This window comes from Schistocerca serialis, chromosome 2, assembly GCF_023864345.2.
Source record: "Schistocerca serialis cubense isolate TAMUIC-IGC-003099 chromosome 2, iqSchSeri2.2, whole genome shotgun sequence".
Taxonomy (NCBI): Eukaryota; Metazoa; Arthropoda; class Insecta; order Orthoptera; family Acrididae; genus Schistocerca; species Schistocerca serialis.
In genome coordinates, this window is record NC_064639.1 from 785,961,573 (window position 1) to 785,984,216 (window position 22,644).

Sequence of the window (22,644 nt, forward strand, 5' to 3'; positions counted from 1 at the left end):
AGTATGCTAGCAGCAAAAAACAATTAATGCCTTCTCTGCAAGGTCAATGGATCAATGAGAGTGCTGCCTAAGCGGAGTTACTAAACACAGTCTCCTCAAATTCCTTCACCAAATAAGATGAAGTAAATATTACAGAATATGAATCAAGAGCACGAGTAACTTAAAAGTAGATATCCTTGGAATAGTGAAGCAACTTAAATCACTTTATAAGAACGAGTCTTCCAGTCCAGACTGTATCCCAATTACGTTCCTTTCAGAGTATGCTGATGCAATATCTGTATACTTCAAGAGAGGCCCATATCATTGACGTCAAAATGCAGCAGGATTCTGGAACATGTATTATGAATTAACCCAATGAGAACAGTAAACTGACATACAGTCAACACATATTTAGAAAACATTGTTCTTCTGAAACACAACTAGCTCTTTACTCATATGAAGTGTTGATTGCTAGTGACCAGGGATTTAAATTGAGTGCGTATTTTTAGATTTCCAGAAGGCTTTTGACACTGTACCTCACAAGTGACTTGTAGACAAAGTGCATACTTATGGAATATTGTTTCAGTTCCTGTCAGAAGTGTCACTTTTCTCAGTAACTGACAGAAAGTCATCGAGTAAATCAGAGGTGATTTCTGGAATTCCCCAACGTACTATTGTAGGCCCTCTGCTGTTCCTGTTCTGCATAAATGAATAGGAGACAATCTGAGCAGCTGTCTTGGATTGTTTGCAGATGATGCTGTTGTTTATAATCTAGTAAAGTTATCAGAAGATCAAAATAAAGCGCAAAATGTTTTAGAAAAGATATCTGTGTGGTGTGAAAATTGGCAACTGACACTAAATAATGAAAAGCATGAAGTCATCCACATGAGCGCTAAAAGAAATCCATTAAACTTCTGTTGCACAATAAATCTGACAAATCCAAAGGCCATAAATTGAACTAAATACCTAGGATCTACAATTATGAACAACTTAAATTGGAAAAACACATGGAAAATGTTGTGGGGGGAGGCAAACCAGAGAGACTCTTTGGTAGAGCACTTAGAAGGTGCAACAGGTCTACTAAAGAGACTGCCTCCTTATCAGGTAGGATTAACAGAGTATATCAAGAAAGGTTGAAGAAAAGCAGCACATTTTTATTATGGAGAAATAGGGCAGAAAGTGTCACTGATATGATGCAGGATTTGGGGTGTACATCAGTAAAACAAAGTAATTCCATCCTGGATGTTCCATTGTTTCATTAAAACAAAGGAATTTTTCATTGCAGTGGGATAATGTCACGAAATTTCGATCACGATCTTTCTCCTTCAAATGCAAAAATATTTTATTGACGCTAACCTACATAGGGTATAACGATCATCATAATAAAATACAGGAAATCAGACCTCACACAGAAAGATATGGGTGTTTGTTTCTTCTGTGAGCTGTTAGAGACTTTATTGTGTAGGTGGTTCGATGAACCCTCTGCTGGGCACTAAAGTGTGATTTGCAGAGTATCCATGTACATGCAGATGTAGACAATGATGCTTGTAAGCTCATTTGTCACAGCTCTTTGGATGTCTGCGGTATCTTGATAACACTTTCATCCCAGTTGCCTTCTCACTCAAGGAAACAAGGAAAAAAATCACAAGGCTAGAGGTCCGGAGAAACATCTAGCCAGATACTTGGTAACAGATAAAGCACTATGGGTCCTTGCACTGTCATGCACTAAGAACCACTCCTGATAATGGTGCAAATGGGTTGGTGATGTCGAATTGCTTGTCACAAACATTTCAAAACTTCGATGTAAAGAGTTTGGTTCAGTTTGATCTGGAGGAACATGCTCATGGTGAACTAATCTTTTACTATAATGCAATTAATATTGTCTTTGTTCTCAAAGGTGGTGGATTGAATTTTTTCGCGCCTGGTAATCCAGGAGGATCCTGTCATTCAACACTTCAACACTTCATGTGAGGGTAATACTGGTAACACCAATTTCCACTCCCCCCACAATAACCCCTGACAGAAATGTGGAATCACATCTGGCTCTATCCAGTAGTTGAGTAGGAATTCTTCGTCTTTCCTCTTTCTGCCTGTCCATGTGTGGGGGAAAAGTTTTGCATTAAATTTCTGTTTCCCTAAATCTTCACGTAAAATCTTATGACACACATCACAATTCCAATTAAGTTCTTCTGGTATCACATTCACAGTTGCACGACAGTCTTCTTGCAATAACTGCCTTACACACACCATGTTTGCACTGGTATGTGCTGTAGATGGGCAACCAGCTTGGGGATCGTCCTGCACTGAATCTCTACCTTCACGAAACCTTTTGTGCCACTCAAAAACGCAACTTGTTGAAAGTGCCTCACCCGCATATGCTTGCTTCATCATTTTCCATGGTCCACTATGGCTTTTTCTGAGCTTAATGCAGAACTTAATGTTCACTCTTTGCTCACAATCAGCATCCACTGCGTCACCATAAGTAATGTGCCAAAAACCCAAACAGTGTGTTTCTAAGCACAGCCCTGCCACCTACTAAGTTTGCACAGACACATGGCCAAGGCCATTTCAAGCAGGCACACATACCAGGTAACATGAAAACAATATTTGTTCCTTTTTAGTATTGCAAACTCAGAAAAAATACCTGCTCTGGAACTTTTCTGACAAGGGGAAAATTAATACCAGACAATAAAACTTAGTTTAAGTTAACGAGATAGCTGTGTGTGACAAAATAAGAATGTAACTTGAAAATAGTGAAGAAAGCTCCAATGACATAGAAACTTTGTATGTTACCAACAGAATACTTTCTGCCACTGACTACAAAGAGATTACGTTACATCTAAAGGTAAGGCTGATATAGTTCAATAAATAAAATATTTATTTTAGCATTTTTGCATATGACATTTGTTTCTCATAATGCATTAAAAATTATTTCTTCGTTTCTTTGTCCCTTACACGTACACATTCCTTTTCCATGATTAAGGATAACACAGAATATTGAAGGTTATAGTTATTGCTCCATAGTTAATTTGTGACAAGACAGTTCCCTTTCTATCACCTCTAAGCAAAACATGACAGTGTTGCCTCATCACCAGTCACACAATTTGCTTTGTTGGGCTACAAGTTATAAAAAACATTACTATACTGAGATACATATTGTAAACTGACAGCTTACATCACTAAGTATGAATTGAGAACATGTTACAACATAAATAATTTCTTTTCAATGCATCAGCAATAACTGTATTCTACTGAACAGTCCCTATAGCAAGAGAACCATTCCAACAAAAACTGGGTCAGACAGGAGAGAAAGAAACAGAGGTATTAAGAACTTACTTGGCGAGTGGAATATTATCCCGATCAGCATATGCATCGTATAAGTACTCACTGTAAAGGAAACAAACAGTAAGACACATGCTGTTATTTGGATACAGCAATTGCACTCCATGCACAGATCACTTTTAAGTTGTAATATGGGGGAAACAAATTGCAAAAAAAGAGCTGTACACAATCATCATCACAAACAGTAACAACAACAACAACAACAACAACAACAACTACTACTACTACTACTACTACTACTACTACTACTGCTACTACTTGCTATAAGGATTGTTAACACTGACACATAAAAATTCATTAAATGTCAAGTTATTCATTAATAAGTAGTGTGCCCCTTTCACATTTGTACTATGAATAAAACACTAAGAGATGTAATTTGATGACTTAAAAAAAACGAAAATGTCGAACTTTTTGAAGTATAATGGCTGCTAAAACAAAGTTACACAAGCAACTGACACAGTTGGCACAAAAACACAGGCATTTAACAAATGATCAAAAGACTGGTAAATGGAAATCATACAGATAATGAAAAGGTTTTTGATTTGGCATTCCTTCACAGTGAAAAAGGAAAAACAGGTCTGTAAGAGTCACCTGTAAGCATACAAGATGAAAAACCATGCACAACACTGTTTGGCATTCTACTTTAATTGTCTAGTGAGAAAGCTCTCAGTAAGAAAACAAGCAACACAAGCCACTGCATACAGTGGCAGCACACAGCACTCTAAGAAATTATGTATCACAAACACTTAGTTTCTTTGTTATGATCTCACAATTTCTCTATGCTCGGTAACACTCATTTTTTAATTACATTTGCTTTGACACTATATCTAGAACACTATTCTCTTATCATTTAGTTCTTTATTGTATAGCATTTCAACTATCTACCATCAAGCAATACTTGAATTCTATCCCAGTAATTATTTTTCATTTGTTGTATATTCCATTTTATTTCAATTTTTATTTCTTATTTCACTCACGTCCTACGAGTTCAACTTGCAGCAATTCAGTATGACTTTCCATTCTGCTACTCTAACGCCAAGTCTAACCCTTTTCCCCCCTTTTGTTTAAGAAAAAATAATATAGAATATAATGCTCTGTATCTACACTTCATTTACTTTTACCTCCACCTCACTCCCGGAAAAAGCCAGGCAGACTTCTCAATTACCTAAATGTTAATACCAGTTTCAGGTATGATAAAATATGCAAACCAAATTAAATTCTCTCAGATGTTAAGGTAACTTAATGAAGAATAGCAAGAAATTTAAACGGGCCGTTCAAAACAAGTGAAAACTACAATTTAAATAAAAACACTAGAAAGAAAGTGTAAAGGTTGTTTCAGAAGTGATGGGCAATATTCAGGGATATGACGGGAATGACCATGCAAAACAAAAGTCAAGAAAACAACGTATACTTCAAGAGTTACGAGCATTTCTTGATCTTCGATACTGTGAAACAAATCTCATCTACTGCAAGCTCCTTGCCTTTCATATTTTGCGAAGTGGTAGTATGGAACAAAACAAGAAAAAATGTTCGGTAAACATGAGCTCTAAAATACGTACCTTAAGGGCTATGAGCACTTTTTCATCTTCAGCACTTTGAAACACAACTCTTCTAATGAATTTGTTTCACAGTATCGAAGATCAAGAACTGCTCATAGCTCTTAAGGTATGTGTTTTGGAGCCCAGTTTTACTTGACTCTTGTGTTTCAAATGATCATTGCCACCATATCCCTGAATACTGACCAACATTTCTGAAACATCCTGTATAACCTTTTTAATGGTGGAAAAAATACTGCACTGCAGTAGTTAAAATGAAAAGTTAAGGAAAAAGATGGTAGTTTCAAATTATAAGAAATAGTTTATGCAAATTGGTTAAAGCAAAGTTATTATAGAAAAGTGATGTAGCAAAAAGGAACAAATTAACAAAAACAAACTGACTGAGAAAACTAATGTTTTCATTAAAATATGTAGGACACACACACACACACACACACACACACACACACACACACACACACACACACAATAATTGAGACATTAAGAAAAGTGAAAAATCACAGGAAAAACTAAAATATGGAAGCAGATGTTCTGGCAGGCGAAATACGTCAATTCAATAAGAAAATGGAAAAGTTGTATAAAAAATATAAAACTTTGGCAATGTTTGTGCTTCTTTGTTATTTTTTGGTGGTGTCCTAGAACTATTATCAGATGGAGTTAGCACGCCTGCCTCCCGAATTGGATGCTGGGGATCTGTGAAACAAGATGGTGGCACCCTTATCGGTTTGCACCAATCTAGAACAGCAGAGTGTCATTAGATTTCCGTTAGCTGAAGGGTTGAAACCACTTGGAATTCAGCATCAGATGGTAGGGCAATATGCTGATAGTCATTTGAGTTAAACGCAAGTGAAGGAGTGGGCAGATAAATGCAAATGAGGTAACAAGTGTTAAAGATTCACCACGCCTAGGACGCACTGACTGCACAGTCACCGAGAACACCATTGCGAGAGTTGATGAGTTGATACAAGAAAACAAGTGTATCAGATTGAGTGATATTGCAGCAACACTGAAAATTAGTGTCAGATCACCTACCATATTGTTCGTGACGTACTGATGCTCAAGAAAGTGTATCTGAGGTGGATTACAAAACATCTGACATCAAAAATGAAAGAAAGGCACATGGAGTGTGCAGGGACGTGTTGTGACAGCATGAGACTGAAGGGGAGGCATTTCTTCACTGTACTGTAATGTAATGTGAGATGAGAGTTGGGTGCATTTTTATGAACCTGAATGAAACCAGGCTTGGACTGGTGACATTCTTCATCTCCAAAACCCAGGATGTTAACTGAAAGAAGTGCTAGAAAGGTAATGTTAACTTGTTTTGGGACCATAAGGGAGCAATTCTTGAACACTGCATGCCAAGAGCTCAAAATGTGAACAATGCAATGTACACAGTCCTTATGTGTGAAAATTTGAAACCAGCAATTTGAAGGAGCGGTGCAGACTGGTGGCCCGTCACATTACGTACTTTCAAAGACCTGACGCACGTCTGCCTGCCTGTTTTTTGGGAGCGCCATCTGTGATGCTGGGTTTCAGCTGTGTGTTACAAAAAACGGAACACTGGAATTTAGAGTTGGTTGGTTGGTTTAAAAGAGGGGGAAGGGACCAAACTACGAAGTCATCTGTCCCTTGTTCCTAATAAAACAAGGCTACAAGTGTGAGAATAAAACAGGATAGACATATAATACAAAATGGAAAGAAAGGGAAAACCACAAGAATGAAGGAAAGGCAATGAGTACCAAAAGGAACAAAGGAGGACAAGAAAGCGACAGAGAGATACTAGAAACTGAAGAGAGTACACAAGAAAGCAGATTACAGTGGCTGGCCGACCATGAGAATAAAAAGGAGAAGCCGGCCACTCTGCAACACATTAAAACCTCCACCCTAAAACCACTAGGGTGGAGGACACAGAGGGACAAAGTACATGTGCTAAAACGTAGATCAGATGATAAAACCCAGCCTCACAAATAAAACATAGAACTAAATTAGCCAATGAGGCATTGTCAGATAAAATGAGCGGCGACAAGTCCAGTAACCCAAGATTCCATTGCTGGGCAGTCAAAGTGGGACAGTGCACCAGAATATGGGCCACTGTCAACTGGGCGCCGCACCTACACTGAGTCGGGTCTTCATGGCGCGAGAGGTAACCATCGATTGCCCAAGCATGGCCAATGCGGAACCAGCAGAGGACACCTGATTCCCTGCAAGAGGCCCGCATGGAAAACTTCCACACAATTTTAGTCACCTTAATGACAAGCAGTTTGTTGTGTGTACTGTTATGCCGTTCCATCTCTCAAAGCCTAAAAATCCTACGGTGTAGGTCAGAAAGCAGGTCAGGTTCAGAGATGTCCATCTCCAGAAGCGATTCCTGCATAGCCTGTTTGGCCAGCCTGTCAGCAAGTTCGTTGTCTGGGATGCTGAAGTATCCTGGGGTCCACACAAACACCACTGAACGACGGGACCATTCCAGGGCATAGATGGACTCCTGGGTGGACACTACCAAAGGATGGTGAGGGTAGCACTGGTCGATTGCTTGTAGGCTGCTCAAGGAGTAAGTACACAGGATAAACGATTCCCTGAGGCATGAACGGATATACTGAAGAAGTGCACGAGATATGGCCACCAGTTCTGCAGTGAATACACTGCACCCACTGAGCAAGGAACGCTGTTCAATATGTCCTCCATGGACATACGCAAAGCCGACGTGAGCAACAGCCCTCGAGCCATCAGTGTAAACCACTTCGTGGCCTCTGTACTTGTCAAGAATCAAGAGAAAGTGGCAGCGGAGAGCCGCAGGGTTAACTGAGTCCTTAGCGCCATGTGAAAGGTCCAGGCAAAGCTGCGGCCTAGGTGTACACCATGGAGGTGTATGTGAATGGACCTCAAGTATAGGTGGTAAACGCAAGGACTCCAGTTCAGAAAGAAAGGATCGGACATGAACTGCAATTGGAAGCCCTGACCTGGGCCACTGATGAGGGAGATGAAACGCCATGGATGAGTAAAGGAGACAGTGATTCAGATGTGCAGGAGAACTACGAACGTGTGCTTCATAACTGGGCAGCAGTTGTGCATGCCTAACCTGCAATGGAGGCACTCCAGCTTCCACAAGAATGCTGGTCACCGGACTCGTCCTAAAAGCTCCTGTCGCTAGCCAAATGTCACAGTGGTGCACTGGGTCAAGTAAACGCAATATTGAGGGCGCAGCTGAACCATAAACAAGACTCGCATAGTCAAGGCAGGATTGAACAAGGACCCTGTAGAGCTGCAGCAGCGTAGAGCGATCTGCACCCCAGTTGGTGTTGCTCAGGCAGCGGAGGGTACTGAGGTGCTGCCAGCACTTCCACTTAAGCTGATGCAGGTGAGGTAGCCAAGTCAATCGGGTGTCGGAAACCAGTCCTAAGAATCGATATGTCTGAACTACAGTGAGTGGATCGCCATTAAGGTAAAGTTCTGGTTTTGGATGAATGGTACGACGCCGACAGAAGTGCATAACACACGACTTTGTGGCAGAAAACTGGAAACCGCACCTTGTGGATGACTCCCTGGAGGTGCCGCTCAGCAACCCTAGTAATGGTGGAGCAGTATGAAATGCATAAGTCATCTGCATACAGAGAAGGTGAGACAGATGGCCTTACAGCTGCTGCTAGACCATTAATGGCCACTAAAAATAGAGATTCACTCGATACAGAGCCCAGTGGGACCCCATTCTCCTGGATATGGGGGAACTATGGGGGGGAGGCCACCAACTTGAACACGGAAAGCGTGAAGCGACAGGAAATTCTGGATAAAAATTGGGAGTGGGCCGCAGACACCCCACTCGTATAATGTGGCAAGGATATGATGTTGCCAGGTCATGCCATATGCTTTTTTGTAAATAAAAAAAGATGGCAACCAGGTGCTGGCGTCTGGAGAAGGCTGTTTGGATGGCAGACACTAGGGACACAAGATTATCAGTGGTAGAACGACCCTGGGGGAAGCCGCCCTGACATGGAGCCAGTAGGCCACGTGACTCCAGGGCCCAACCCAACTGCCGACACACAGCTTACAAAGAGCATTGGTGAGATCTTGTTGAATCAGGTGTACTGCTGGTGGTCTGCATTTTTCTAATGCAACATTTTGACGTCGTACCTCGGCATTTTCATCAGGTGCCTCCTGTCACAGGAAGCACCTGATGAAGACGCTGAGGTACAACATTGAAATATTTTGTTAGAAAAACGCAGACCACTGGCAGTACACCCGATTCAACGAGATGTCACAAAATCGCCGGGAAATAACGTTGGTGAGGCTGATGGGCTGAAAGCTATCCACATCATTTGGTTTTTACCAGGTTTGAGCACTTGAATGATGGTGCTCTCCCGCCATTGCAATGGAATGTCGCCATCGCACCAGATCCAGTTGAAGATGACGAGGAGATGTCGCTTGTAGTCAGATAAGAGATGTTTAATCATCTGACTCTGGATCTGATCTGGTCCAGGAGCTGTGTCGGGGCAATGTGCAAGAGCACTGAGGAGCTCCCACTCTGTAAATGGGGCGTTATAGGCTTCACTGTGGCATGTAGTAAACGAGGGGACATTCCCTTCCGGCTGCTGTTAGAGTGTGCAAAAGGCTTGGGGGGGGGGGGGGGGGGGGGGGGGGGGGGGAGGGGGGGGCGGTAGTTCTCCGATGCACAGGGTCAAACATAGTGCTCAGCGAAGTGCTTGGAAATCGTGTTTGTGTCAGTAGATAACATGCCATTTATGTTAACACCGGGAACACCTGTTGGGGACTGGTACCCGAAAACACGTTTGATCTTTGCCCAGACTTGGGAAGGTAACGTATGGCACCCAATGGTCGAGACGTATCTCTCCCAACACTCCTGCTTCCATCGTTTGTTAAGTTGGCGAACGCAAGCACAGACCTGTTTAAAGGCTATGAGGTGCTCTAGGGAAGGGTGCCCCTTATGCTGCTGTAGAGCTGGCCAATGCCCCTTTATTGCTTCAGGACTTCCGGTGACCACCAAGGGACTGTCTTTCACCAAGGGCACCTCAGAGAGCGAGGGATCGTGTTTTCTGCCACAGAAATGATTGTTGCAGTCACCTGGTCAACCATCACAACGATGTTCCTGTGCGGGGGAGATTCAACAGTGACAGCAGAGGTGAAAGTTTCCCAGTCCACCTTGTTTAAAGCCCATCTGGGCAGGCGTCCGTGGGCTTGATGCTGGGGCTGTGACAGGAAGATGGGGAAGTGGTCACTACCACACAGGTCATCACGTGCTCTCCAATGGATAGATGGGAGAAGTCCTGGGCTGCAAATTGATAAATCAATGGCTGAGTAACTAACTCGAGCCACACTGAAATGTGTGGCGGCCCCCGTATTAAGAGGCAGAGGTCGTACTGAGACAGTAAAGTTTCAACATCTCTGCCTCAGCCAGTAAGCCCACTAAGCACCAACATGGGGTTACGGGCATTAAAATCTCCCAAAAGTAGGAAAGGTTTAGGAATTGATCAATCAGTGCAGCTAAGACATTCAGGGGTACTGCACCATCTGGAGGAAGATATATATTGCAGACAGTTATTTCCTGTTTCGTCCTTATTCTGATAGCCACAGCTTCAAGAGGTGTTTGAAGGGGCACAGTGTCACTAAAGACTGAGTTTATGACACAAATGCAAACTCCACCTGACACTCAATTATAGTCGCTACGGTTCCTGTAATATCACTTATAGGCGCAGATGGCAGGGGGCAGGGGTCCACATTGCAGGGAACCAGGTTTCCTGGAGCGCAGTGCAGATAGCAGGTGTAAAGCTAAACGGTTACCATAGCTCAGCCAGGCGGTGGAAAAAACTGCCGCAATTCCACTGGAGGATGACGTCATCATGAGAGTGGGAAGGCATGGAACATTCAATGAGGCTGATTACGCCTCAGGGTCACATACTGCCACCGACGTTTTGCCTGAGCAGTCTATATCCATTTTGTCTGAGGGTCCGGCAAGATCTAGGTCATCAGCAGACACCAGAATCTCCACCTCATCCACAGACGCAGAACTTGGAGATAGCAGTGGTATGGGTGCCACCGCAATTCCCTTGGTCTTGGAGACCTTCTTTTTGGATTTCTATTGCTGTTCCTTGTGTTTCCCTGCCTGGGAGGACTTCACTGATTCAGTCTCCAGGACTGAAGATGAGCATGAAGGCTTGCAACCAGCTGCTTTTGGCCTCTGCTGCCACTGGCAGGTGTCATCTTTCCCACTAGCAGAAACCTGGGAAGCGAGTGATCCAAGGGACCTCTTCCTAGTGAGAGAAGCCAAAGAAGACTTATGCTTCTCCAGCTTAGAAGTGGGGGCGTTGCTCCTGAAATAGGTGGTGCAGGAGCAACAGGGAGGGAAGTGCCCCCCACCATCAAGGGGGCAGCTGTAGTCTTCTATTTTTCTGGCTCATTGTTTACATTTCTCTGCATATGCTTACAGCAACTGCCACTGGGGAACATATCTCTTCACAGCTACATGTTGATGCAAATTCAAATTACTGCAGTCTTTGATAAGCCTAAGGATGTCTCTGACAGATGGCAAATTGCATGCCCATCCTCTTTAATTCTGCTGCGCATGGCATTCATATATTTTGAATCCACAATTATGTTTGGTCAACCTTCATCAGGTCATTGTCAACAGAAGCATAGTCATGATGAAATTTTGAAACCAACAGTAACACTGATCGCCAGAAGTCGAATGAACTGAGCTGTGGGATGGTTATTGAGTTTGGTCTCCATGAATGAAAACAGTTTCTATAAATGCTCAATGCAAACAAATAACTCTGTCAATTTCTGAGCTGCCATTGTTTTAATAATAACAAACAACAAATTTTAACATAATGACTGGTTGTGATAACTTAAAAGACAACCCTCTTAATAAACAACGACACACTGTATACAAAATTGTAGATATTCTGAACCATTCTAGCTGTGGCCCTACACTACTATTAAGCGATTTCTTCCTCTACACCACACTGGACAAGGATATAGACGACATGCAGATGAGAAGGTGACACATAGTATGTAAGAATGATAAAAGGGGTTAGCTTTAGAGAAATAAGCTACCTGTATACATAAGCTGATAACATGCGTAACATAATTCAACAAATGCTTATAATGTGATTATGATCACATGGAGAAATAGTGGTTTACCGGCCTAATGTATTAAGCAGGTTACGCAAATAAAAAGTGTTTACTTTAGTGTGAAATGTGCTGTAACAGTACTTTTCAACTGCATCTCCCATCACCATCACAGTCATAGTATCATGATCCCTAAATTTATCTTGTATCTAATATTTCTGTGAATGGATTCAGGCAAATGCTACAATTGTTGAATATTTAATGATTTCATTGTAAACGGCCACTTTTATCCTTCAGCTCCTAACATTAATAGACCTAAATTTCTTGCCTAGTCTTGCCTAATACAGTTTTACAATGAGCTGTTTGTTAAAACATGTTATTTCTTTGTTTTCAGCATTCCAAGAATCTTAAGTATGAGTGATGTCCCAACACTAAAGTTAGAAGTTGATGATGACTGACATTTGGATATAATGGATAAGTTGGAACAATGATCATAACAAGGAAGTCAACATTGCAAAGATGGTGCCACGTGCAGAAACTCTTAGCCTGACGGTGAACAGTGACATAGTAATTGTGGTAACCACATGCTCGAAAAAGACTGCCTGCAATTTTGTAAGGGACAGAGGTAAACAACTGAGTTAGCTCACAGTGGACGATTCATGACAGTTGGTACAGCAGATAATCAGTCTCATACCTCATTTATTATTTTGCTGCTATTTGTATGAGACCTGCTGTCAAGCCGTTAATACTGATGTATCAAAAAGCTTCAAATTCTAAATGTGTATTTATGCAATACGATGCCATTTACTAAACAGTTAACACAAGTAACTCAACAGATGTCCCATTTGTACAACAGAGAAAGTTTAGCTGCCAAATATAAATTTAAGAAAGAGAAAAAAATACAATATAATAACAAAAATCAAACAATGGAACATCCTGTATGGAACGTAACAATATTATGAAAAGTAAAGTTGCTACTCATCTTATAGCAGAGATGCTGAGTCACAGAAAAAAAGACTATCACAAATAAGCTTTTACCCAACAAAGCCTCTGTCAAAAATAGATGACTCCAGCACACACGACTCTCTCTCTCCCTCTCTCTCTCTCTCTCTCTCTCTCTCACACACACACACACACACACACACACACACACACACACACACTACTCTCACCCACGACTCCAGTCTCTGGCAGCTGAAGCCACACTCCAAGCAGCAGCAGCAACAGCAGTGAAAATGCGAGTGGCAACTGGGTGGGGGTAAGGATGAGACTGGGGCAGGGATGGGGTGAGAGAGTAGGGTAGGGGTGCTGCTGGGGAGCATACAGGGATGAGGTGGAGAGAGGGTAGGGCAGCTAGGTGCAGTTGGAGGGCTAGACAGAGGGCAGGGGAGAGGTGGGGCATTTGGGAGGCAGTAACAGAAAAGTAGAGAAGTAAGAAGACTGGCTGCGTTGGTGGAAGAGACAGCTGTGTAGGGCTGGAATGAGAACAGGGTAGGTGCTAGATGTGTGAAGACAATGATTAACAGAGGTCGAGGCCAGGATGGTTATGGGGATATAGAATATATAGCAGGGAGAGTTCCCACCTGCGTAATTCAGAAAAGCTGGTGTCAGGGAGGAAGGATCCATATGCAAAGGCAGTGAAGTAGTCATTGAAATGAAGGATGTTACGTTGGGAAGCGTGCTCAACAACAAGCTGGTCCACTTATCCCTTGGCCACAGTTTGTCGGTGGCCAGACAGCTTGCTGGTTGTCATGCCCACGTAGAACGCAGCTTAGTGGCTGCAGGTTAGCTTGTAGATCACATGACTGGTTTCACAGGTGGCCCTGCCTTTGATGGGATAGGTGATGTTTGTGACTGGATTGGAGTAGGCGGTGGTGGGAGGAGGTATGGGACAGGTCTCGCATCTATGTCTATTACAGGGATATGAGCCATCAGGCAAAGGGTTGGGAGTGGGGGCTGTGGAGGGATGGACGAGTATACAGTGTAGGTTCGGTGGATGGCAGAATACCACTATTGGAGGGGTGGGAGGGATACTGGGTAGGGCATTTCTCATTTCAGGGCACAACGAGAGGTAGTCGCAACCCTGGCAAAGAATGTAATTCAGTCATTCCAGTCCTGGGTGGTATCGAGTTATGAGAGGAATGCTCCTCTGTAGCCAGACGGTGAGGCTTTGAAAAGTGGTGGGAGACTGGTAACGTAGGGAACGGGACATTTGTTTTTGTACAAGGTTGTGAGGATAATTACTATCTATAAAGGCTTCAGTGAGACCCTCAGTATACCTCAAAATATACCAAGGATCTCACTGACGCCTTCACAGACCGTAGTTATCCTCACAACCCTGTATAAAGGCAAATATCCCGTGGCTTATCTTTACATTCACCCACCACCCCAAGAGTCTCACTGTCTGATCACAGAGGAGCATTCACCTCGTAACTCAGTACCACTCAGGACTGCAACAACTGAATAACATTCTCTGCCATGGTTTCAAGTACCTCTCGTCATGCCCTGAAATGAGAAAAGTCCTACCAACTATCCTACCCACCCCTCCCACACAGACATATTCTGCTGGCCACTGAACCTACAAAATATACTTGCCATCCCTACAAAATCCCTGCTCTTAACCCCTTACCTCATGGGTCATATCCCTGTAGCAGACCTAGACACAAGACCTGTCCCAAACATCCTCTCACCACCACCTACTCCATCCCGGTAACTAACATCACCTATCCCCTGACAGGCAGGGTTACCTGTCAAACCAGTCATGTGATCTATAAGCGAAGCTGCAACCACTGTACTGCATTCTACGTGGGCATAACAAACAACAAGCTGGCTGTATGCACAAATGGCCACCAGCAAACTATGGTCAAGAAACAAGTGGACCACCCTGTTGCTGAACATGCTGCTCAACACAACATATTTCATTTCAATGACTACCTCACAGCCTATGCCATATGGATCCTTCCTGCCAACACAAGCTTTTTTGAATTACGCAGGTGGGAACTCTCCCTGCAATATATTCTATATCCCCATAACCATCCTGGCCTCAACCTCTGTTAGTCATTGTCTTCACACATCTAGCACCTACCCTGTTCCCATTCCAGCACTAAACAGCCCTCTATTCCACCAATGCACCCAGTCTTTTTACTTCTCTTCTTTTCTGCTAACCTCAGCCCCCTGCCCCTCCTCTCTCCTTTGTCGTGTAATGACAGTCCATTAAAATACCACAATGTGGGAACATATAGCCTACAACTTCCATGGAAGAACTGGAGAACTTATTTTTATTATTATTATTTTATTGCACTCCCGTATGTATGTTGTGCGTAGAATCCTGATTTACATCTTAACTGCCTTCCATGTAATATATGGCTGGAAACGAAGAGATGTATCTACAGTTGTGGTAATTGTCAGTGCTATATTGTTTTTATATTTGATTGTAGTTTCCACAGTTGTGGAAACTCATGATGCAGTGAGATAAATTGTAATACAACTTATTTTTCACTTAATATGTAGCAAAACATCAACACAAACAACGTTTGCCATCTTCTCGAATTTTCCTTCAATCCAAGCTTCTGGAAAACATCCCAAACATGCTCCATGTTTAACAAACATGTCAAACACACCACATGTGGTCAAATATTTGGCAAACATGGTAAAATCTGACAAATTTTTTTACAATTTATGAGTGCCTTAATAAGGGTGTTCATGTGAGGAATGTGTGATACCAACGCACAAGGTGTAAAGATGGCTAATTTATAACACTGAAATAGCACAACAAGTACAGTTGATGACTTCCATTTTTGATATCACTGATATGCTCTGCTGGAAATGAACTGATGCACTGACCAAACATGACTGTGCAGTTCAGGAATTTCATGATAAAGGAGGAAGGAAGGCCAGGGTTTAACATTCTGTCAATGAAGGGGTTGTTATAAATTGAGCACAAGTTCAGACTCCAGAAATAAATTGACCATGTCTTCCTTTTGAGGAACAGTCTCACCGTATGCCTTTAGGGCTTTAGAGAAACTACAAAATACCTAAATCAGGATGATCGGACAGGGATTTTAAAGAACATACTACCAATTGTCAATCCAATGTCTTGTAAGTTCATCATGCCATTTGGTAATTTCATAATACTGTGCTGCTCAAAGTAACATTTTTCTTGATTATCAAAGGGTCTGTTCTAATTTCCTCATATGTTCATGCCTTATATGTTCACTTAAAATGCATCCGCAGCTTCTGTTTTATTAAAAGACAGAAGGTTATCCATTTCTCCACTACACAGTAATTGCAGATGAAACTACTGTACACCACTGCAAACACAAAATAAAATTCAATTCATATAATGTCACCCTAGATGATCACATATAATGTCACCCTAGATGATCAAGTAATAGGAATTAAACACACTTTCATGGGCTGAAATGTTGTATTATCAATGGTGGCAATGGAGTTATAAATATTTTTTACACATTGAAAGAACAACAGACTAGCCAATATATAGACAAAGACAAACTGAGAATTAGCATTTAAGAAAATTCAAAGTCACAAGTAGATGTCTTGTTGCTACATGATAGTAGTAGGCCATGACCAACAGCACCACAATGGATGAATAACGCAGTGGAAATGCACTATTAGACAGATGCTACATTGTGGCAGTTTTAGGTGCGGAGTGTTTTGAGTTGTGGTTGCATAAGATACCAGTAGAGGTCAGGCTTGAACTACCAATGCCAAACACAGCAAAGAATTATGATGTAGCCACTACCAAATGGTTTGTGTACTCCAATTTTCTGTGTGTTGTGAAGTGTTTATTATTATTATTGTTATTTTGAAATGAATAAAGAGATTTATCCTGGTGCGTAAAGAGATTTGAAAGCTACTCTCATCACAACAAAAGCAATCAACAATCCCTATGCCTGTTATATCAGTTCTGCATTCATGGAAGCAAAGAATGTGGATGTAGGATGGCAGCCCTTTGAGAGGGATGTGGGGCTTATTCCCCCTGCACCGCTCCTCTCCCCTCGGATAGACTAATTTCTCGTTCGTTTATGGTCATGGCAGACTGCCACGATATACTGTCTGCATGATTGCGTGTCTGCTATACAGGCCCACCTCTGACTTTTATACCCCTACTCCTGGGATGAGGCAAGATGACCAATGGATTGGTTGTGTCTCTGCAAAAGCTGTGTGTTCAAATAGTGTTTTCATGTGGCAAGTGTTGTTATTGACAACTGGTGCTTCCACCAAGTACTGGAAGTGTCAACCAACTGTGTGTTTTCTGAAAAAGACATTAATATAATTGATGCAGAGGGAGTGTTTCAAGTTTGAAGCGCATTTGGTTGCCAACAGTGTGGAGCAATTGTCACTCTCTCCGCAGCGTGTGAATCAGTGTTTACGTACGTCAGCTGAGAAGAGGCATGCAAATTACAGTCTAGCCATCCTGAACAGCCATGGCAGGTACAAGGCGATCCACACTTGACAAGTACGGCTATGCTTCTCACAACTCAGAAGAAAGCTACTTAAGTGAGTCAGTAGTGCAGCATAATGTGGAGAGGCCATCCACTGTAACATGTTCAGCATCAAATGGGCAAACAAATGCAGTGTGGATCGCTAGCTCCAAGGGGAATGGTGGCAACTGACATCAGTAATTCAAGTGATAATGCAGAAGGGAAAACTGCAACAATTAGAGAAGCAGTGAATATGCAACAGTGATAAAAGGGTTTAATGGTATTTACTGAAAATGAATTTTCAGAGTGAAGAACAAAAAGATAAGAGAAGTGAATTAAATGTGGAAAGAAAAAATCTCAATGGGCAATGGAGCAAGCCATATTAATTGGAATGTTGCAACAACTGCAAACAGAAACTAACAATTATAGGGTGACTGGTTGGGGTGGGGGCAGAGAAAATATATTTGAGTGCAGAACTAATGATGAAACCTAGTAGACATCCAGGCAAAACAGCTCCTCTTATAAAATCATTGCGATGTAAACAATGCAACAAAATACTTTGTTCATAAAGCTGAGAGAAAAGGAAGAGACAAAGGTCGTACAACAAAAACTGAAGACTTCAACAAAACCCCAACACAGAAAATTTGCGTAAATAAATTCAAGCAGACTAATAATTTAGTTGTTCTGGAAACGGCTACACTAACATGGAAAAGATAATAAACAACAAAATGGGGTTAGAGACTGGTATAAGAACAGCATAAGTCGTTTGAACAACTCTCATGAAGCGACAAAAAGCATACCTGGTTTTGGTTAAAGCTTACATAGCAGTGAGGTGGTGCACACAATGCCAAGGCCTTGGCCATCTATAAAAATATTGTGATAAACAAGTAGTAATTTGTGGACACTGTGGGGATGAAGACCATATCAGAAAAGACTGCAGTAAAAGTAAACAAGTGGCAGTATGTGTGTGTCATGTAAATGTAAAGGTAAAAACTGCATGGGGAACAGAGACGAATGTCACACATATCAGACTCTCCTACCCAGTTTCATTTTAAGAATTAATTGTGGCTAGGCATCGCCAAACAGTACCAAGCAATTAGTATTCTAATGACACCGTTACATGCTGTCTACATGAAAAATATAAATCACAATCAAGGAGGAAGAGGAGGAGGGATGCTGAAAGTTTCAGGAACTTTTGGTAAAACTGAGCATTAAGCACCACAGAGAAGAGCTTGGCTGAAATAGAGCTTCGTACACCTACATAAAACCAGGGAAGAAATTGTTGGCAAAATTTCATAACTATGTAGTAAAACGGAGAAACAAGATCACAGCCAGAAGTAGGAGTTGCATATGATGTAGGTGAGCGGGATTTGGTGACAGAAACTGAGCAGTTGTTTGTAGTATGCGACGGCACACAATTTGAGGAAAATACTGCCCTGCCTATAGAAGTAACAAAAACAGATCCCAATGAAGGATATGAGTCTGCAACAAAAACAGTACAAGACTGGTAAGGAATTTGCATACAAAAGGAGAGGTTATTACTTTCCCTGTGCCTGATTTTGTAGATAGAGATCTCAAAGTGAACAATCTGCTAACAGAATTGGAAAAACTGGAAACTTTATTGAAAGACGTTTCTGCCAGAAGAAATAAATTTTGGATACATTCTAAAGCACTTTTGTGATGAGGCGTAGCAATTAGGAGAATCCATTATGCAACTCAACCTACAGATCATGAATATCCCTTGCTAGTTTCTAACCTCTTGCTCCACTCTCAAATTCAGTCATGCAGAACTTGTTAAAGATCTTCCCTCCTCCTCCTGTTTCCTACAGTGAAAACACTTTTTGGCACCAACCCTACCAATCAGACTCAAACAAAGACCAATACTGAATCCTGCCTGACTCAGTTCACTCCTCCATCCAACTGTGATCCACCACCACTGCCCCTAATAGCCCCGTTAACTTTCCAGATTTCTTAACCTCGAATCTTGCCTCACCATCATTCCCAAATCCCTGAATATGCAAACTAACCTTGCATCCAAAAAAGTGAAGTCCACCACCAAAAATCTCTTCATGACCTTATAATCCTATGTGCAGACAAAGGCACCGCCAGCTGTCAGATACATCCACTTACAAACCCAGCCACACTGTCTCCCCTCAAATTTTTAGGCCCATCCCAGAACCTCTCCCTGGAGCCCAACTCTTTCCTTAACCCTACCACTCCCTTGCATTCCTTCTTTCCACATGCTACCGAAAGTCCATAAAGCCAACCACCCACGACGCCCCAATGTGGATGGTTACTGTGCCCCCACTGAGAGAATCTCTGCTCTCATAGATCAACACCTTTAGCCTACTGCCCGCAACCTACCCGCCTATATAAAAGATATCAACCATTTCCTCCGCCGACTCTCCACACTTCCTGTTCCTTTGTCACACAGTGCCCTGCTCGTCGCTATGGATGGATGTCACCTCCCTTTACACTGAAATCCCTAATGTCCATGGCCTTACTGCTATTGAACACTATCTTTCGCAATGCCCGACAGATCCCAAAACAACAATGTCCTTCCTAGTAACAATGACCAACTATAGCCTCACCTACAATTACTTCTCCTTTGAAGGCATTGCCTACAAACAAATCCGGGGTAAGGCTATGGGCACCTGCAATGCACCATCCTATTCATGGACCATCTAGATGAATGCTTTCTAAACACCCAGAATCCTAAACTGAACACCTGGTTCCGATTAACTAATGACATATTCATGGCCTGGATTGAGGGAGAGAACACCCTATCCACATTCCTTCAGAACCTCAAAACCTTCTCCCCCATTCGCTTCACCTTGTCTTACTCAACCCAACAAGCCACCTTCCTAGATGCTGACCTCCACTTCTAAGATGACTAAACCAGTACCTCTGTCCATATCAGACCTACTAACCACCAGCAATGTTTCCACTTCGACACCTGCCATCTATTCCACACCATGAAGTGACTTCCATACAGCATAGCTACCCATGGCTGTCGCATCTGCAGTGATGAGCGGTACCTCTCGAAATATACTGAGGTTCTCACTGAGACCTCAACCAGTGGCAGATACATATGGGTCCTTCGGGGCCACCCACACTGCCACCCGGACCACCGCTGCCAGTCAGCCCGCATGCTGTTCGTTCATTTCAGTCGACTCAACTGAATCGAGTTATCGAGTAGTTGTACTTTCCTATGTAATTAACTAATTTGCCAGGAAGAATAAGGGCATAGAATTCATCATTGAAGGAAGAGAACCACAATTGTAACTTTTTTATATCATGAGATGGCATTGTCTTGTATATGTGTATAGTCAGTTTACATACAACTTTTTTAAACTTTGCATATGACTTGATTATTTTTTGTTACGGTGAAAATAAAGATAGCTCAAGATATCTTTAGTGCCCCCTCCTTGAGGTTTTTCTGTATCCACCACTGATCTCAACAGACTGTAATTACCCTCCCAACAAATCTCCTGTGCCTCATCTTCCCACCATCTCCCACAATTCTACTATCCGGCTATAGAGGAGCATTCCCCTCGTAACTCAGTACCACTCAGGACTGGAGCAACTGAATTACATTCTCTGCCAGGTTTTCGACTACCTCTCATTGTGTCCTGAAATTAAAAATGTCTTACCCACTACCTTTTGCCTCCCCACCCCCACCCCCCTCCCCAGTAGCTCTCCACTGTTCGCTGAACTTACACGATATCCTCATCCATCCCTACACAATCCCTGTTCCAAGCCTCTTTTCTGACGGCTTATATCCCTGTAACAGACTTCGATGCAAGACTTGTCCCATACATCCTCCCACCACCACCTACTCCAGTCTGGTCACAAACATCACCTATCCCATCAAAGGCAGGGCTACCTGCGAAACCAGTCATGTGATCTACAAGCTAAGCTGCAATCACTGTGCTACATTCTATGTGGGCATGACAACCAACAAGCTGTCTGTCCACATGAATGGCCACCGACAAACTGTGGTCAAGAAACAACTGGACCACCTTGTTGCTGAGCACGCACTCCAACACAATATTTCAATGACTGCTTCACAGCCTGTGCCATATGGATCCTACCCACCAGCACCATCATCTCTGAATTGCACAGGTGGGAACTTTCCCTGCAATATATCCCATGTTTCTGTAACCATCCTGGCCTCAACCTTCTTTAGTCATTGTCCTCACCCATCTAGCCCCTTCTCTATTCCCATTTCTGCACTACACAGCCCTCTATATTCCACCAACGCATCCAGTCTTTTTACTTATCTCCTTTTCCACTACCTCCTTCCTACCCCCCCCCCCCCCCCCTGCCTCCCTGCCACCACTCCACTGCCCTCCTCCTAACCTCCCAACTGCATCAAGCTGCCTTATCCTCTCTCCACACATGCTCCCCAGCAGCACTTCACTGTCCCCCACCCCTACCCTACTATCCCTCCCCTCCCAGCCTCAGCCTCCTCCTCACTCCCACCCAGTTGCCGCTCCCTTCACGAACTGCTGTTGCTGCTCACAGTGTGGCTTCAGCTGGCAGAGACTGTGGTCATGTGTGTGAGAGTTGTGTTTGCATGAATGTATGTTTTGACAAAGGCCTTCTTGGCTGAAAGGTTATTTTGTGACAGTCTTTTTGTTGTGCCTATCTGCAACTCAGCACCTCCGCTATATGGTGAGTAGCAACTATCCTTTTCACAGTAAATTTGTGTGTTTGTAGTTTCATAGTTCAAACTTGAAGTTCGTGCTTTATTTGGCCAGTGGAGACCACCTGGCCTGCTAGTACAACAGCAGTTGCGTGCACAGCCTGCTGCCTGTGCCACCTGTTAGAATAATGGCCATACAGGCTAGAGTGCAACGGTCCACCAGCCTCTTGTGTGTGTGTGTGTGTGTGTGTGTGTGTGTGTGTGTGTGTTGTCTGTTGTCTGTTGTATGTGTGAGGGTGTTTTGAAAAGTTCTTGGAACAGAATAAAAAGAAAGCACTTACATCACAGACTTTTTATTTTTATTTTTCAGTGTAGTCTCCTTGTAGATTAATGCACTTGGTCCAACAATGTTCCAGTGCCTTGATCCCATCTCAAAAATAAGTTTCCTCTAGGCCAGCAAAATAGTTGTAAACTCCGGCTATCAATTCTTTGTTTGAAGTGAATCTTCATCCACCAAGAAAAATTTTCAGTTTTGGGAAGAGTGGAAGTCTGATGGAGCCATATCAGGTGAATAAGGTTGGTGTGGTACCAATTC

General features: G+C 42.7%; 1 protein-coding gene across 5 annotated transcripts in view; it reads right to left on the reverse strand.

Annotated features, from left to right (window-relative positions):
• Positions 1–22,644, reverse strand: part of LOC126458007 (prominin-like protein) — a 517,920-nt gene that overhangs the window by 75,287 nt on the left and 419,989 nt on the right. For 4 of the 5 annotated variants that reach the window (XR_007585562.1, XM_050094784.1, XM_050094782.1 and 1 more), the window contains one exon: positions 3,316–3,366. The exons of the other annotated variant lie outside the window; for it this stretch is intronic. Coding sequence is in view for 3 of the 4 variants with exons in the window: in XM_050094784.1 (XP_049950741.1) it covers positions 3,316–3,366 (51 nt within the window). In the remaining variant the exon portion in view is untranslated. The remainder of the gene's footprint in view (positions 1–3,315; positions 3,367–22,644) is intronic. 5 annotated transcript variants of the gene reach the window in all.